This window comes from Theropithecus gelada, chromosome 4 (assembly GCF_003255815.1).
Source record: "Theropithecus gelada isolate Dixy chromosome 4, Tgel_1.0, whole genome shotgun sequence".
Classification (NCBI taxonomy): domain Eukaryota; kingdom Metazoa; phylum Chordata; class Mammalia; order Primates; family Cercopithecidae; genus Theropithecus; species Theropithecus gelada.
The window spans coordinates 69,886,630-69,905,398 of record NC_037671.1 but is presented as its reverse complement, the minus strand read 5'-3'; the positions used below and the strand labels follow the sequence as shown (position 1 = coordinate 69,905,398).

Genomic DNA, 18,769 nt, shown 5'->3' with positions numbered 1-18,769 from the left:
AATTCATGGAGAATTGTTATCATTTCTTCCTTAAATGCTTGGTAGAATTTAACAGTGAAGCTCTCTGGTCCTGGAGGGTTGTGTGTATGTGTGTGGGAAGATTTTAATTATAAACTTAATTTGTTTGGTACCGGGCTATTTTACATCATCTATTTCTTCATGGGTGAGACTTGTAGCTTGTCTTTCAAGGAATTTTTCTATTTTGATCTAAGTTGTCAAATTTACTATCATAAAAAGTTGCTTATAATAGTCCCATATTATCATTTGAAGGTTTGTAGAACATATCTCTTTCATTTCTGAGGCTGGTAATTTATATCTTCTCTTTTTCGTGATAAGCATGGGTAGAGTTTATCAATTTGATTAACTTTTTTTTTTCTAAATGACTAGGTTCTTTCACTTCTCAATTGTTTTCTATTTCTACTTTAGTGGTTTCTGCTCTTATATTTATTAGTAGAGTCCTTTTCTCCATTTACTTTGGGCTTCATTTACTTTCTTTTTCTAGTTTATAAAGGTAGGAGCTTAGGTTATTGAATTCAGACCTTTCTTATCCAATAAGTGCTTAATGTTTTCTAAAAACTAATTTCCCATCTAAGCAGTCCTTTAGATGTATCCTACACATTTTGATATGTGTTGTTTTCATTTTCATTCAGTTAACCACTTTATCATTTCCCTTTTGATTTCTTCTTTGGTTTATATTTTGCTTAGAATTATGTTGCTTAGTTTTCAAATATTTGGGATATTTTCCAGATACCTTTGTATTACTGATTTCTATTTTAATTCCACTGTAGTCAGAAAACATACTTTGTATTGAGACTTGATTTATGGCCCAGACTATAGTCTATCTTGATAATGTTCCGTGTGTACTTTAAAAGGTTGTGTTCTGCTGCTGTTTGGGTGGAGTGTTCTGTAAATGTCATTTAGGTGTAGTTGATTGTTATCTGAGTTTTAGTATCTTTCCTCATTTTTCAAGTTTGTAAATTTTTCAGTCGTCATTTCTTCAAATCTTTTCCCCATCTCCCTTATTCATTCACCTTTCCCTTTGTTCTTGTGACTCTGCACAGTGTGTGTGTGTGTTGGTCTTGACTTTTCTGTTTCATTTTGGTAGTTTCTATCATTGTGTGTTCAAGTTTACTCAACTTTCATTCTGCAATGTCTCCTCTGCTGCTAATCCCATCCAATGTATTTTTCATCTCAGACATTGTATTTTTCATCACTAAGGTGAGTTGGGCATCAGGCATTTTGAATTTTATGTTGCTAGATACTGGATGAGAAATATATGTATACACACAACCATACATAAAAACACATATATATGTAATGTTATACTATATTATAAATACATATGTAAATATTCTTGAGCTTTGTACTGGGACACAACTGAGTTAACTTAGAAACATTTTGATCCTTTCCAGGCTTGCTTTTGAAGTTTGTTAGGCAAAACCATCTCAGCCTTTAGTTTAAGGCTAATCAGTTTGACCTTACAACAGGCACAATAACCTTCCAAGTTCCCCTCCAGGTGCCCAGCTCTTACTAGGTAGCTCCACTCTGGCTACTGAGAATGGGAACTAGTCCCAGCCCTGAAAAAGCTCCAGTAATTGATTCACCTGCTCCTTACCAGTGGTTCTGTACTGACCTGAGGTAGCTTTGTGAGCATTTGCTCTTCACACTCAGTTGAAGACTTGAGGAGAGCCGTCTACAGATCAGCAGAGCTCTTCCCTCTCCAGTTCTCCACCCTGCATATCCTAGTTGTCTTGGCCTCCTCGAATTCTCAGTTGTTTCCTCAACTCAAGGGGGCTGCAGAGCTTTCCGGGTTCCCCTCCCTGTGGTGTAGGCTGAAAACCTACTTCAGGCAGGAAGCTGGGGCAGTTGTAGTTCTCTTTTCTCAGAAATCTCTGTCTCATGTGCCTCTTTTCCAATGTCTGGAAACTTTTTTCAAACATTTTGTCTGCCTTTTAGTTATTTAAAACAAGTGAGGAAAAACCAGTCCCTACTGCAGTTTTGTCCAGAAATGGAAATAGCTTGTTGGGCTTTGAATGTCTTACAAATTTTCTACTCAGTAATCAGTAAGCATATATGGAGGTAGGCCCTATCCCTCTGCCTGAGAGGGAACGGTGATTCCTGAGTATTCATAGGGAATTGGTTTCAGGACTGCTACCGATACCAAAATCCATGGACGCTCAAGTCCCTGATACAGTGTTTAATATAACCTAGGCACATCCTCCTGTATACTTTAAATCATCTCTAGCTTACTTACCTAATACAATGCAAATGCCATTCAAATGGTTGTTATACTATATAGCTTTAAAACTTGTATTACTTTGGGCGCGGTGGCTCATCCTGTAATCCCAGCACTCCTAGGAGGCTGAGGGGGGCAGTTAACTTGAAGTCAGGAGTTCGAGACCAGCCTGGCCAACATAGTGAAACCCCATCTCTACTAAAAATACAAAATTAGCCAGGCACACGTCTGTAGTCCCAGCTACTTGGGAGGCTGAGGCAGGAGAATCGCTTGAACCCAGGAGGCAGAGGTTGCAGTGAGCCAAGATTGTGCCACTGCACTCCAGCCTGGACAAAAAGAGTGAAACTCTGTCTCCAAAAACAAAAGAACCCTATTATTTCTTATTGTTTATTGTTATTTTTTATTTTCAGATACTTTTCATCTGATGTTAGTTGAATCTGCAGATGCAGAATCCACAGATACAGAGGGTGACTGTGTATCCTCCCCACCTAGCTCTGCTGAAGAAGTCAGGAAATCCTGCCTTCTCAGTGAACAATCATTTTTATTTGTTTTTGTTTTTGTTTTTGTTTTTTTACTCAGGTGACCAGGGCAGAAAATCCTACTCCCATGATTTTCGTAAGCATCTCCAAAGTAACTGCAACATCTTTAAAGATAACAAATCTCACTAAAAAATGAAAGATATAATACTTGAAGTATAAATACTTGGAATTACCCCCAAAACATCTTAGGTTGGGAATCAATAGTTTAGGATTCCCTTTACTGTGATTTCAGAGGGGAGAACTCTTAGCTTCACAGCAGGTCAGATTCCCCCAAAGCCACCCAGGGGTTGGCCTAGTTAACATGCAGTCTCTCCTGCCAGCTGTGACCTGCTTCCTTTCAAGAGATCACTGAGCAAAGGAAATGCGTTAGCTGATTGAGGGGCATCTGAATTGTGCTCCTCCACCCCTTTGTATTAGAGAATAGAAAAACACTTGGGCACTGTGGAAAGCCACACGCTGACATATCTCCAGGGTGCTGGCCTTTCAGGTGCACACCATTCTCTAGTGACACCAGGAAGGGGGGCCCTGTAGTAAAATGATGTATAGCTTCACAACTGGCTCTCAGCTTTGCCTACATTGTAGATTTTGCCATGTAATTCTGTGTGAAGAGCTGATAGGATATTCCTGCGCTAAGGAAAGCAACAGAATAATCTGAATCCTTGTCGTGATGATGAATCCTTGGTCATGATGATGAATGTGTTAGGGGAAAATGAAGGAAATCAGATCCAGGTGGCTCCATATCATTTCCAAAAATTACCTCTGCACAATTTGGATCCCATGTTTTTTAGAGAATGGGGAAATACAACCAGTACCCTGAAGCCATGTGAAGAACGTATCAGGAGTTTCAGTGTGACTGAGAAGGGCAGGCTCTCATCTGGATTAAAAAAAAAAAAAAGGATAAAGCTTATTTATAAGCATATGGAAAAAAGCAAGAAATCTTTTAACACTAAAATCTGATCTAACCTGTTGCAAAGGGCACTTTACATATCAACTTGAACCTTTGGCTTTTGTTGAAGAGTCTGGTGGTTGTCCTAGTTGTCTGAGGAAGGCTTTGGAGTGCTGTCACATGTAGGTGTTCTGGCTTTGCTACCTGGAACTTTCCCAAGCCTTTTAAACCTGTCAACCAGTATTCTTCCAGCCATAAATGGTGGCTGGCATCACCTGCCCGTCATGATCACACTGACAATGGTATTGGTATTTATATATTGTAATGTCTTTTCAACAGTGCTTTGCAGTCAGTGGAGTCTTTCCATACCTCAATTTTTCACCAAACATTGAAGTGTTACACTTCTCTCACAAATAAAGAAATGGGGAAGTTAGAAAATCAAGAAAGGTTAAGTGAGTTGGCCAGTGTCCCAAGGGCAGGGACCTAGGCAAAAACAAAAGGCTTCTAATTCCAAATCCAGTATTCTCTGCTAAAATGTGCCACCTCCCTCCCTTTAGGGTTGGTGGAGGATACTGGGACTAGTGCTACGGCTCATGCTTTATGATTCTTTGTTCTGCTTTACTCAGCACCTGCTGTACCATGTTGTGTTTGTAAGTGGCTTCGTGTTAACTTTTCTCCAAAAGGCAGCAGGGTCTGGAACCGGAGTACTGGCCCAGTCTGGCATCTGGAGAGGATAGTGGTTGTGGTGTTCTCACAGCTCCTCCATTACCACCTGGTATCATTTAGTATTTACTTTGCAAACTGAATCATAAATCAACTCATTTAATGTAGAGAAGGGCAAAAGTTGCTAAGAAATGTTTTGGGGGTTGGTCCTCAGAGCTTCAACTCTGGGAGGGTGCCCGACTTGACAGTATCACCTTAGTCACTAAGGAAAAAGAGGTCCAGGGCTTCAGACCTTCAAAACAATTATTACTTGCTGAGATGGCAAAAACAATTGTAGAATGCTTCAATGGTTGAGCTTTAAATAGTTGGTTGAACTACAGATTAAATACTAATGATTTTTTTTCTTTGAGACAAGGCCTCATTCTGTTGCCCAGGCTGGAGTTGCAGTGGCACAGTCATAGCTCACTGCAGCCACAACCTTGTAGGCTCAGGCAGTCCTCCCACCTCAGCCTCCTAAGTAGCTGGGACTACAGGCACGCACCACATGCCACGACACCCAGCTAATTTTTGTATTTTTTGTAGAGCCAGGGTCTCATTATGTTGCCCAGGCTGGTCTTGAACTTCTGGGCTCAAGTGACCCTCTGCCTTGGCCTCCCAAAGCGCTGAGATTACAGATGTGAGACACTGTGCCCAGCCAGTAATGATTTTTCGTATGACCAAACTATTGAAGAAAATTTACACTTATTTTTGGTAAATGAAATACCAAAAAAAAAATTTATCAGATGGCCTGATATCTCCTGCACTGATTTCTGCCCCACATACCCTTTTTAGATTGAACCAAATTAGAAATGTAAACTAAATGATTAAAAATTAGGTATGATTCATTTTCTGGCTAATTGGCTTTACTTCGTTGCTCCCTCTTCTAAATGCAAAATGAATCCGAGCAGTGCTGAATTTAAGGAAGCATACATAATTAGTATTACAGGGCAGGCAGGAGAGCTGGGCATGTGGTCTCACACCCCACGTATAGTTAGGGTAAGCATGTATGTTTTTCAGCTGCATTTATTTCTTAGTTATTCCTAGAGTGGCAAATGTGGAGGGTCGATGACCACTGTGAAACAGCAGCTTATAAAATTCACCCTTTATTATTAACAGACTAAACTTCCTGTTTTGCATAGATGCTCCTGTGCACACCTCTTTTTACACGGAATGTAAAATATTATAATGATTGATTTTCCTTTGAGACTGTAATACAGGTAATGTTGCTATTCAACTTTGTAAACCAAGACCTGACACACAGTAGGTATTTTAAAAACTGTTTTTGATGTGACCAAAATTATACAGAAAAAAGAGAAGTACACCAGTATTTTAAAGTTTTTGTTTTGTTTTGTTTTTTACTTTTCACAAAGGATTTGCTGTAAGTCTTCAAGTCATTTTGTCCAATCCAAAAGCTGTATTTAAGCGTCGTGGATCCCAGCCAGGGATGCAAGAATCTGACTTTCTCAAACAGATAACAACAGTCGAAGAACTGGAACCGAAAGCAAATAACTGCACTAAGGTATTCATTTCACTTGTGCTGCCTGACCTCAAGTGTCAGCATGAAGAGTGTGCTACCCAAGCTATTTCCTTCCCCTTTAGGTTCTCGTGTGGCACACTCGGACAGAGAAGGTTAATCTAGCCAACGAGCCAAAGTACCGCCTGGACACGGTGAAAATTGAGGTATAAATTGAAGCAGCAACTGGTGCAGTTTGCCCAGCCAGTGGGTCCATGTGGAAGAGGATGTTTGGAGTTTAGGCTGCAGAGCATTCAGGTATTGTTTGTTTTACTTCAGTACAACAGCCTTTCTTGTCATCTGATGGACATCTGTTTAAATGGAGCTTGTCAGTTAACATAAGCTAATTGGATGGTACAAAATGTATGTTTTGTCTTCATTTGTTCTGCATGTTTTCTCTACAACTAAATTGGAAGATTTTTGTACAGTGCCGATACTGCAAGATACCACTCTGAGTATATATTTTTTCTTTTTCTCCAGTTTGCTCTTATAATTGGCAGACCTGAACAGGTTTTTAAAACAGACAAGTATTTTGTCAGCTAAACATTCCTGATTCCTGACTTTGCAACACTAAGTAATTTTTGGAAGGTTTCTGGCAGTATCCATCATAGGAAATAAAAAACCCACAAATGAAAAGGTCTATGGATTCATCTGTTTAATATAGGGAAATAACATTTTGTCAATACTAGGCACCATAAAATGTAAACACAATTACTGTCATAAACCTGGATATACCTTCAAGGATTGAAAGTGGCTTTGTTTTAGTTACCCTGTTTGCATATAGTGCAGAAAAAGGTCTTCATGTTAGCACTATGTACATTGAGAAGAGATCCAAATTACAAGAGAGGCAGATAAAATTTGAATTATTTAAACATTCATTAACTAAGTTTTGGAGTAACATCCAGGTTTATCTTCCTTTCACTAACCACATTCCCTGTTAAGCACATCATAACAACAGCACAGTGAAGTGAATGATGAAATAAAAGAATTTTGATACACTAGAAAACAGTGCTCAGTGAGACATTTACATTCTATTTATATGATTAAACATTTGATCATACAGTACCTTCCTACAGGATTACTGGCTAATTTTGGGGTGGGGCTTATACTGTTAGAGGTATTACTAACATGATAACTACTTCCCTTATATGCAAACATTAGAGCTATAATTTTATTGAGGAAAACTGATTTTGCAAGTTGAGCAGCTTCTCAAATAATGCAGTATATGAAATCATGGGAAACATGAGCAAAGCTGCCCTTGACATAAAATGGTTTATCAACCTGCTTTTCACCACATCAAATGGAATCAGTACAGACCAACACGGTCAATCAGATCATTCTTAATATGAACAAATGGGTAAAAAGAAAAAATATGTATATGAATAAACAGGGGAACTAGATGCCTTTTAGCAAGGAATGTCAGGTGGTAGTTCTGGATAAAACTTGTATTGCAGTTTTCATTTCCACAGTTGTGTGCTGAGAGTCTGACCCGATGAGCTTCCAGACCATCCTGCTGTTGTGCTGGGGGGCTGGCCAAAACCTGCAGTAGGGGTTGCACTACTGATACTCATGCCAGCCATTTGCTGATTCATCTGTGAAACACATAAAAGGCTTAGTTCAAGAGGCTTTACTTCACTTTTAATTCTTGTTTCTTTAGCCACACAGTTGGTCATTTTTTTCATTAATGTGAAAACTAGTCCAAGCACTGGAATAAAAGCAGAGTACCATACAAATATTTCTTAAAGCAAATAGCTACTTTTTTCCCTTCTTTATTTATCTGCTTTCTAGATTCAGTTTCCCTAAAGATTAACAACTTAAAAATACCAAAGCAATCTTGGGATTTGTATCATGAGTCTGTTACTCTGACTTTCACCTACACTAGGATATTGTGCTTTAACTACTAAGGAGTAAGAAAATTTTAGAAAGTAAAATAGTCTAAAATTATCCTATAAACTTTGTATGATAGCTATTATTCTCTGTTAAAATCTTAAATGGCTCTATATACTTCCTAAAAGTGGTCATAAAGCATTTATTTCTCTTGCTGATCTAACAACATAAACATCTAAAATTTATTTTCATTGTATGCAATAAAGTATAAGATTATGTATATTTTTCTTCAAGACTGGAGTCAAATATATATATAAGAACCTTAACCCTGTGGTTCTCTTATTTCCAAAATTGGTGGTAAGAGAAGGCAAGATTTACCATAAAGTACAGAGCGGGTTTAAAACTTAAACTCAAGTGTTAGACTGTGTTCTTAATTTAATACAGTTGACTTATTTACAGTTTCAAAGACACTAACATAAACTACATCACTAATCATCAGGCGTAAGTGTCTGAAGAAGCAGATCACGTCTTCATACCTCCTAAAGGACATTTTAACCACTTTGTCGTTGGCCAGTAGACTGCACTGATGGAGTGCTGGAGAACAGCATCGCCCTTCTGCATTATTTGGAAGTAAGAGCCAGTATTAACTCCTTCCTGGTTCATCTAGCACCTTAACCTGAGCTGGGTGTGCTTCAGCATGTTGACCATGTGACTGACCCTTAGCACATACAATTTTTTAGATTCCCAATGTGTAGAGACCAATGTCTTACCTATATTCTTGGAAATGGTGGTAGCAAAATTAACTGGGATATATAGTGATTGAGCTAATGTTAGAAATCACTCTAGACTATTCCCTGAATGCTCTAAAGGTAAAACAAGTGACCAAACAGAAACCAAGATTGACAAAATGCTGGAGGAACATCAATGGGAAGTGTAAAAGGAAGAAGAGTGGGAGCATGAACCTCTCTAAGAGCCTTTGTCTGTGCAGCTAGAGAGAGAGAAGTCAGAACACAGCACCTGAAATAGAAATGTTCTATCTTAGCTCTAACTTAGGTAGAAACAGGATTTTATAATATGAGGGGATGTCTGGTTCACACCTTATGGGAATTGAATCTTTTTGTACTCTTTTTAAACATAAAAGTCATTATAGGGTACATAAAAAGAAAATACAACTTTACAAAGGTTTTTGAACAAAAAGAATTTTTACAGAGCCATGGGGCAGTAATCATATGACCTGAAAAATAGCCTTAGATCCCTCATAAAATAGTGCTTTGAGAATATGAGGCTAGATTTTTTTTCTAATAAAAGACCCCAAAATTATTAGTGAAGTTGTCTAAGTGGACTATAAAAACGTCCCACAAGCAAGCTGGTTAAAGCTTAGTGCTAATCTCAGAGGTGGCAGAGAGGGAGTCTCATGATGCCTAAGATAATTTCTGGCCATCAGCAAACAGATTAGTGGTGTTCACCATTACAGTTACGTTACAATTTGAAATGAAAGACGTTTAACCTTTTTTTAACAGAATACTCTAAAACAGGGATAACACATCATTTGTCTGATACAACTTCATAATATTTATATATACTTTTGACCCTATACATATTATCCCTATTGAATTCTTTCTGCCAGATCACTAGACTTAAAAAAAATTTTTTTAGAAAATAAATCTGGTTTCTTTGATTTGGGAGGAGCTAGAAAGTAAATGACCCCTACCTGTGAGAGGCTCCATGGGGGCTGCTGAGCTTGCGGCAGGCCAAACTTACTCTGGGGTGCACCCATTTGTCCCACCATTCCTCCTTGGGGGCCAACAACGTTTTGAGGAAGTGGCATCACACCAGTTTGTGCATTTCCCATAAACCCATTGGGCATGGGCATGCCCACCATCATGCTTGGACTCTGTCCCATCACATTTCCTATAAGGCCAGGAGCTGCAGGCACAGGCACACCCATCGATGGAAAGCCCTGAAACGCAGCTGGTGCTTGGGAGGTAAATGGTATATTTGTGGGTCCCATAAATACACCTGCACCACAAAAAGAAAATGAATGAAGACAGCGCTATCACGTGCAGTTGCACTCACCTCTATAATCACAGAAAAACTGCCTTTCTGAACAGCAAATATTTAATTCCAGTTTGGCTGCTCCGACTACTCAGACCAGCCCACACCTAAACCCTGAGAGCTGGTTATTTCTAGAATGCAGACAAATCAGTTATTAACCTGAGTAATTTTAATTAAGAAATGTAAATCATATGCAACAGCCACACAAAATATCTTCCACCATGAAGACCAAACTATGTAGCATGAGATCATACACTTTTTTTTGCTGACTTGTACCACTGGTCTCCCAGTACCAAACAGGCAAGTGAGAGCTGACTATATCTCGCTTCAATAGATGTAGTGGGCTGCCAAATAATTTTAGCTCATATGTGAAATGCAGCTCATTATTTAAAGGAAATGGTCTGAAAGATTAAAAGTCTGTAAACAATAAGCCTTATGCTAATATTTTGTTATGATTACAAAAAAATTCAGTTTTTTTTTAGTCCATGTGGTAACTCAAGACTGTTTACCTGCAGAGAAAATATACTGTATACAAAGTCGTAAACTTCATACATATCAAGTTTCAATAATTCATCAAAGATAATCCGTGTTCTATAAGCTTGTGAAACAATATTTAGTGATCTATGAACAGCTTGTTAATTCCAAATAAAGTTCTGTGAATCCTGTACATGCCTCTTAATTTTTAATTCTAATGCTCGTTCATTTCAGTTTCATAGTTGTATAAACTGCAACAACAAAAGCACTCACTACATGGAACAATAAAGAAAATATATAATTGATCTTATTATAATTACAAAGGATATGCTTCTAGTAATGTCACTGAAAGCAGATATCGAAATTCATTACCAGGAGTACTTTGCTGTTGAATGGTTCCTGTGCCATACAGAGATAAGATGGAGTCTTTGGAAAGCTGTTTCTTTGCCACTTCTTCTGATTTTGTAGTTTGCTCAGTGAATAAATCTAGATCCCCAGATGTTACTGTAGACAGGGTTGCAGCTGCTGGTGCAGAGGATGTCCCCTGAGACAAACACCAAACTAAGCTATCAAATTCTGCACAGTAAAGCACAGCTTATCCATTACTTAAAATCCAAATAAAGTTATAAAATTAGACAGGAATCAAACAATTGTAGAAGGTAAAATGGTGCCATTCAAGAGGATCACTCACAAGCCCATACAAAAACATCTACAGCCATGGCAGTACTTCTTAATTTGAATGTTAATGTAGGTAGACTGAAGCCTTTTCACAGTAAGCTGCATTTACTACCTAAGGTGATGCCAAGTTTTTGCTCATCAAATCCTGAACACAATGGGCTCAACAGTGGTTATAGAGGAGGCAGCTGTCTGAGGACCACCACTCCACAGCAACTACTGCTCCAAGAAACTGGTATCCTTTGGAATAAACATTTCTACAACAGACCATAAGAGGATTTGCAATGGCTGCTTAAAAGGTTTTATCTTTTCAAAACCTGCATAATAAGATTTTTATACATCTAATCAGTTTTAACTACAACATTAGGCTACTTCTAATCTATCCAGAAATGAAGGTAGAGCAAAACTTGGACCATCTACAGTCTCAACATATCCTGCACTTCCCTTTTGGACAAGGCGGCAAATAAACACAAATACAAATAAACATGTAGATATTTAATATAAAACAAACATTTTCACTTAATCTCATATCTTGCGAACAGTATTATGCAATCACAACAGCAAACCTTAATCATCTCTGTAGTCATTAAATATTAAATCACATTCACATTTGTTATATGGACTTGTTTTGAATATGAAGAGTTTCAAAGAATTCTATGAAGACTAGTAAAAACTGGCTGATTCTTCTCAAACTAGAGAATAAGGTGAGTAGCAAGTGGAAAATAAATGCAAACATTTAATGTCCTCCTAGAACACCATGCGATGAGGTACCATCCAAACACTATACTTGTAAACTACACAGAACAGTATTTTGAATCTTACGACTAAGCAAGAATTTTAAGTGACAAAAAGCCACTTAATTTTCCAAAAATTCAAATATGTAAGAAATTAGATATCATAGAATACTAAATATCACAATACCCTTGAATAAAATATATCTAAGCTACCAATGAAGCAGCAGCAGATCATAGAGCTACGAGCATGGGCTGGAGCCTGTCTGCCAGGACTAGAGCCTGCCCCCCCCGACTTTCTATAGTACACTCAGACATGTCACTTAACTTCTTTCAATCTCTCTCTTGTAAACCGGGGATAAGCTTGATGATCACAAGAAGTGTTTTGCACAATGGTTGGATTAAGTACTTGGTGTTTATTGTTAATATTTTTTATAAAACAAAGCAACTACATCACTAAGTGATCTTTTTATCACTATCTGTTGAACCAAAAAAATCTGCTCAAAACGCTGGGGTCTATTCCCTGTGGAAGAGAGAGAACTGTAAGAAAACCCAAAATGTTGGGAAGCTATGATTCTACTCTCATAGTAGAGCAGCCTAATATTCACATACTGTAAACATCATAATATGAAACATCTACCTCCAAAAGGACACAGTCTAAAAACAACCAAACTGATCGGCAGGACTAGTAAGCCCTCAAATGTCCACTTACTTTTTGGTGCTCCATTCGCCAGCACTACAACCCCAAGATAAAAGGAGAACAACTTCTGCCTCTCATTTTACACTTCAGGAAGTGCAGAGCATCTAACCAAAGGCTCTCTGGCCTTCTGGGACCCAAGGGCTTAATCAAGAAAAAACAAGACTCGGCCCTTGTGTATGTACAGGTACTGTTGGTGTATGTACATGTATATGAAATATCAGGAAAGGGGTTGTCTCCATGTCAACACTGAAGACTGGAACTGTTCCCCTCCAGCCCCCAAAACACATGTACGCTCCTGTCAACTAAGTATTTCTAACCCCCTTTAAGAAAGACTAGACCCCAGACAGGTAAGGCAGATGGTAAAATCAATCTACTTCATATTCAGAAGTTAGAAAATCTTTTACTAGAATTTGTATATACTCAGAAAATAACACAAAGAGTGAAAGAACACAGGGTTCAGAAGAATTCAAAATCTTGGTGTCCAAAACTAGTTTGAGCTCGATTTCACATACTAAAAACCCACCAAAACGAGTAAATTACATAGTAGCAATATATGCATAAAATCTGTAGTTTCAGCACCATCCCCCATTTTCAAAGGCATTATTTTGAAAATATGTTTGGATTTTTTTTTTTTCCCCCCAGATGAAGTCTCGCTCTTGTCCCGCAGGCTGGAGTGCAATGGCGCAATCTTGGCTCACTGAAACCTCTGCCCCCCGGGTTCAAGCAACTCTCCTGCCTCAGCCTCCTGAGTAGCTGGGATTACAGGCATCTGCCACCACGCCCGGCTAATTTTTGTATTTTAAGTAGAGCCGGGGTTTCATCATGTTGGCCAGGCTGGTCTCCAACTCCTGACCTCGGGTGATTCGCCCGCCTCAGCCTCCCAAAGGGCTGGCATTACAGGCGTGAACCAGCGTGCCCAGCCAAATATGTCTGAATTTTAATCTCTACATGAAGTTTAAATGAAAGATACTACTGTTCACCAAATATTTTACAGGGCTCAACATAACAATGTTCCAAAAGAAGTATTAGATATAATTTTAAAAATTAACCTTATGTCCTACCAGGTACTGCTCAGAATGCCCAAAGTCTGAAGGCCAGCCGCCACCCCTCCTAAAGCCAGAGGCTACACTCCTTGTCATGGCACTGCTTGTGCTTAAGAATTAAATGAAGTCTGCATTGTTCTGCTTGCTGCTTTAATACAGAACAGAACACGTGAAGTACGCTGAAACCTCAGAGGTGGAGCCTAACTCTCTAAGCAGTTGCAAAGCAACTGTCAGACCCCAGTGACAGTGCTAAATAAGTCTAGCAGGTGTAACAGCCGTACTACAATGCTAGACTAAAAATAAATTACTTTTCACATTCTGATTGTCAAATATCCTAAATACTTCTTTCCAAAGACACAATATTAGACAATTCTGTCACATGTACACCTATGTCTGTACAAATTGGTAAGGTAATTAATGTTAATTGGAACAACAGTAACAATACTCTCTCTTTTTCTTATGTGTGTTATAGGAGGTGAAGAAGGGGCAAAGCCATAAAATAAGCTATTTTGCTGAAAATAAACACTACTGCTGCAGACAATTTTGATAAAGATCCATTTAAATTAATTATTCCTAAGAAATCTACTTGTTCCATTCTAATGGTAACTATATAATGACTATCACAATAACAATATGTGCAACAGAAATATGTTACTAGTCTTCTTATAAGACGTTGACTTTTTCTTATTAAAACTGTCTACTGGAACAATTCAGATTTGACTTAGTTTTTCTATGGAAGGAATATTTTATCTCAAAAATTATGCTGCACAAACTGGTTATTTGTAAAGTATAAACTTAAAATAGAATCTTAATGTTGTAAGCTTAAGAGTAATTTGTTTCCTGAAATTTCATATAGTTCACGTTACAGAAATTCCATGTACTGTTAAGAAGGCAATTCAAAATTTCTTCACCATTAACATTTAAAAAAATTCCCAATCATTATTATTACTGTTCTAGATTTTTAAAAAATCACTTAAAAAAAAAAAAAGCAAGGCAGATTTTAAGGCTAAGTTAAAACATAATTTGCCTTCATTTTAAAAAGACAATGAGTACTGAATTTGCTAGAACTTCTGCAGTTAATATTTACAAACACCCACAGTTTTAAAAGCTCTGAAGTAAGTGACCTTGTTGATCTCAGGGAAGTCGATGTAGTCAGGGTTTTTCTACTTGTTCATTCTAAATACTGTTGTTTCCCTAAAGCTAGGGTTGGAACTTTAAAGATAGTCAATATTTTAGGTTTTGTGGGTTATACAGTCTCTGTTGTTAATATTTAACTCTGCTTTTGTAGCAGGAAACCAGCCACACATAGTATGTAAACCAGTGGGAGCGGCTGTGTGCCAATAAAACTTTATTTGCAAAAAGAAGCTGCTGGCTTAGTTTGCAAACCCCTGGCCTAAAGAACAGGGGACTTTTAAATCAGTTACTGCTCAGAAACAATTCTTCCAAAATTGAAATTATGAAACTTTTCAAAAAGGAAATAAGCAGTGACCATATAAAACCATATTCTTATCACATACCTGAGCTGGAGGCATGCCAGTTGCAGGTAAGGGATTAGAAATCATTGGTCCGAAGATGTCCAGATCGTCATTCACGGGTGGCACCGTTGTGTTCCCATTGGTCACTGGTGCCACAGCAGGGCCATCTGAAAAGAATATAGATTCTTGTCTTAAAGTAGAATATCTTAAATTACTTGAAACATGGCATTATTTTAAAAATTGATATATGGTTTAAAAAAAAAAAAAGTTCAAAAGTTGGTAAAACATTTGTTCTCCTTCTACCCACCCCAGTATCCCCTTTCCCAAAGAAACCATTTCCAGTTTTGTTAATTCCCCCAGAAATATTCTTTATCCATTGGTTTCTAGGTATATATCCAAACCTCCTTTTTAACCAATGGTATCATACTATTCACATTATTTTGCACCCTAATTTTTTAAATAAGATCATAGGTTTTTATGGTGTTTCCTATATGCCAGGCACTGTTCTGGGTACTTTACATGTATCAACTCATTTAATCTTCATACACTTATGAGGTAAAAACTACTTTTGAGATAAGGGGCTAAGGTGGAATTTGATACCACACTCTTATAAATAATCCCTCTCCATAAATGTATGTGTGAGGGTGTGTGTGTTTGGAGATAATTTAATTTTTACCTACCATGGAAATAAGTTTTGATGATTTATACCATGGAAATAAGTTTTTTACCTACCATGGAAATAACATTGATGAAATGTTACGTTTTGAAGTCACAACATGGAAGAAAACTAGATAGAAAAAAGGAAACATACATACAATATTTAAACTGATTCTACAGGAAGTATCCATAGAACTCCAAAATAAATCCTTTCTTTATTCCAGCACAGCCACTTTTAGTGATGGCTGTACCAAGCCACTGCACTGTACAGGCAAAGGGACTCTGACAGAGCTTCCTACTTTAAAATTCAAATTAAAAAACAGTTTTAAAAACTGTAATTTCAAAAAATCAAAACTGGCTTAATTTATATCCCCTTTTTATGTTGGTGAACATTTATAAGCGCTGGGGGCAGGAGCTGAAGTGGAGTGCTGTGGGTCGAGTTTGCATGCACAGCATTCCGGGACTGGAACATCTCACAGAGTTCAGTTTTCTGTAACCACAACCAAGTAACAGTTCAGAGCATCACAACTCCAGCCTCTTGAGAGTTATAGCCTAATAAATCTTCCAGCTTAACAATTTACAGTCTCATTTGATCTCTCTTTGATAGACCATACTCTCATCAAAGGGAAATCCATCATCTTTAAAAACCTTTTCAACAATGAATGGGATATCTTGCACAAAGTAGATACTCAAATATTAACAACTTCAGTGGAGGATCTACCATCTCATTCATATTTCCACCACAATCTACAGAAACTTAGAGAGTTCTTGTCTTTTTCCAAGTATAACTACAGAAATTAGTATCTTTTATTTCTCTGTTTAAGCTTCAGTGAATTACAAAGAATTATTAATACATAATCAAAATAAAATATTTTTTACTATTTATTTTATAAAAGAGTGTGCAAAGTCCAAATTAGGTTAATTTGGAAGTTATTCAACTGCAAATTTTTCAAGTCATTTTCAGTGATATCACATTATCACAACCATTAAAAGAAATGTATTGATATGTATTATACATGTTATATCTATATCAAGTACTATGGACAATTAAAAGGTGAAGCAATAAAACAATGTATGTAGATTATTATAATTTGTAATATATAGAATTTTAAACTGAGACAACTATCAAAGAATTAAGACTCATACATTAAAATAATTTTTTTCATTTCTAACCCTTTCAAATGGCAATATTCATTTTAAAGTTAGACCTCCTTAAAGAGATAATTTGTTTTCTAGTTCATTCCATACCCCATTTACATGATGTATAGTACATTATATAAATATCAGCTAGAAATAAAGTGATATTTTAAAGGGACAAGGCATTCTAGGTTTAAAAACACAACTAAGGAATACCTTTTTTGTTTGTATCTACACTTCAGTAAAGAAAGTCCAATAATAATGACATATAAGCCAGTGGTGCTTTAACTTGTGAGCTACAGAGTTGGAGATGGGCAAACATCATCATCAACTAGACATGTTTCATTCTATCACATGAATTGAGGAAGCACTTTATTAGCTGCAAATATAACTATTATATATAAAATGTATATATATTTATATATGTAAAAATTTTATATGTTTATAAAATTTAAACTCAAATAGAAGCATGTGTCCTGTGAAACAATGTAAACCACAACCAAAATAAAAAGGAAAAAAAATGGTGACAAGCTGAATATAAGCAACTATTTCCAGTTTTTCCGTTACACTTTTTTTTACTTTATTAAGTAGTAGTAAACAAAATCAGACAAATTTATGGCAAAAAAAATTTAACACGAGAAAATCCCATTGATTTTTTGGCAAACTAAGAAAATACTATCAATTGCCTTTTACCACAGCACATGTTCACAGAACACCAGTGTACCCAGGATGCACTTGGTGAGAATCACAAAGTTCATCCACTACAAGCCAATGCTATGTCTTATTACTTTTATAAACTGTACAGCTTTCAGAAATTTTAAGTCTGTTCTACTTAGTACCTTAGACTCCACTCAGAATATTTACTTACACTTTCAAATCTAAACAACATTTGATATCTAGCAATATATTTTCTAACCCGCAAAACACCACACAGCACATTATTTGGTTTCTGAAGTCTTACTTTACCTTTCACCCCCTTTAGTATCACATACGTGACTAATAACTTGTCCAGCATCACAAAGCAGGAGCAAAGTCTTAGACTGTAATCTTATTCAATGTTTACTGTAAAAGCAACACATTCTTGTAAAAGATTCAAACCATGCAAAAATGAAGAAACTAAAAGAACCCACCATAGATGGTGGTGACAGTTGTGCAATGTGAATGTACTTAATGCCACTGATTATATATTGTAAAATATTTAAAACGGTAAATTTTATGTGTTGTGTTACCACAATTTTAAAAACAATGTACATAGGATCATACAAAAATAGTCTTCTTTATATAAATTATGTATGTGTAGGTAGGGGGTTTGCATTCTGTGATACTGCATGTGCCTATTAATTATTTATTTATTCAATGTGTGACTCAAGAGAATTTAGGTAGTTTCCAGATTTTCACCATTAAAAACAGAATGGTGGACATCCACATTCCTCTATATAAAGTCTACACAGCTCATGTCCCTTCACTGCAATGTAACTTGAATTCTGTTTTTACCACTGCACTATGAACAAATCCATATTCTCTTTCCATGTGTTTTATTATTGTTATTACTATATTAAAACTAGCCTCTTAAAATTTCTGGCATTTCATACAAACAACGAAGTTGTGATCTCTCTGTAACCAGTCACCATGGTTATTAGAGCTGTCATGAAGTCAATTCACAAGGTCAGTCTGAGGGACGTGGAATCCTTTTTAGAATGAGATAGAGGAAGCACCTGCTTAGGGACAGCAATCTTTGTGGCAAGGCTGACACTGTTTTCAATTGGTTAAGGAAGACTTTCTCATACCCCCCAAAAACCTGAGGTAAGGAACTTTCTGCCAGGCCTCACCAAGATTTTTCTCTACATAGCATCCTTGTGATGAGCATAGGTGATTGCTCTCTGCTCTCTGCTCTCACCATCTGCAACATACCTGCCCCTCTTTTGTCTCTACTCCATCTTCTCCCCATGTGATGGGTTATCCATCTTAATGGTGGGTTCTGGATTTCACAGCCATCAATTTTTCTAGTTACTATCAAAGCTATGCGTTCACAGAATTGTTGAAAAACAAATTCTTAACCGAAACGAAAACTTCTCAGCCTTGCAAAACTGGTAAATATAAGTTCCCAATGAGTTTTCAA

General features: G+C 37.0%; 2 protein-coding genes across 6 annotated transcripts in view; one reads left to right on the top strand and one right to left on the bottom strand.

Annotated features, from left to right (window-relative positions):
• The window catches only part of B3GAT2 (beta-1,3-glucuronyltransferase 2), a 75,091-nt gene extending 64,666 nt beyond the window's left edge, over positions 1 to 10,425 (top strand). Inside the window, exons 3-4 of one of the 2 annotated variants that reach the window (XM_025382840.1) lie at positions 5,734 to 5,882; positions 5,963 to 10,425. In XM_025382840.1, the coding sequence (XP_025238625.1) occupies positions 5,734 to 5,882; positions 5,963 to 6,049 (236 nt within the window). In that variant the 3' untranslated portion in view covers positions 6,050 to 10,425. Of the gene's footprint in view, positions 1 to 5,733 lie in introns of both variants that reach the window. The other variant, XM_025382839.1, reaches the window with a different exon arrangement.
• Positions 5,710 to 18,769, bottom strand: part of SMAP1 (small ArfGAP 1) — a 187,977-nt gene continuing 174,917 nt past the window's right edge. The window contains exons 7-11 of one of the 4 annotated variants that reach the window (XM_025382838.1): positions 14,899 to 15,023; positions 10,605 to 10,776; positions 9,419 to 9,722; positions 8,240 to 8,331; positions 6,515 to 7,468 (exon numbers count right to left, since the gene is read on the bottom strand). In XM_025382838.1, the coding sequence (XP_025238623.1) occupies positions 7,434 to 7,468; positions 8,240 to 8,331; positions 9,419 to 9,722; positions 10,605 to 10,776; positions 14,899 to 15,023 (728 nt within the window). In that variant the 3' untranslated portion in view covers positions 6,515 to 7,433. Of the gene's footprint in view, positions 7,469 to 8,239; positions 8,332 to 9,414; positions 9,723 to 10,604; positions 10,777 to 14,898; positions 15,024 to 18,769 lie in introns of all 4 variants that reach the window. The other 3 variants (XM_025382835.1, XM_025382836.1, XM_025382837.1) reach the window with 3 other exon arrangements.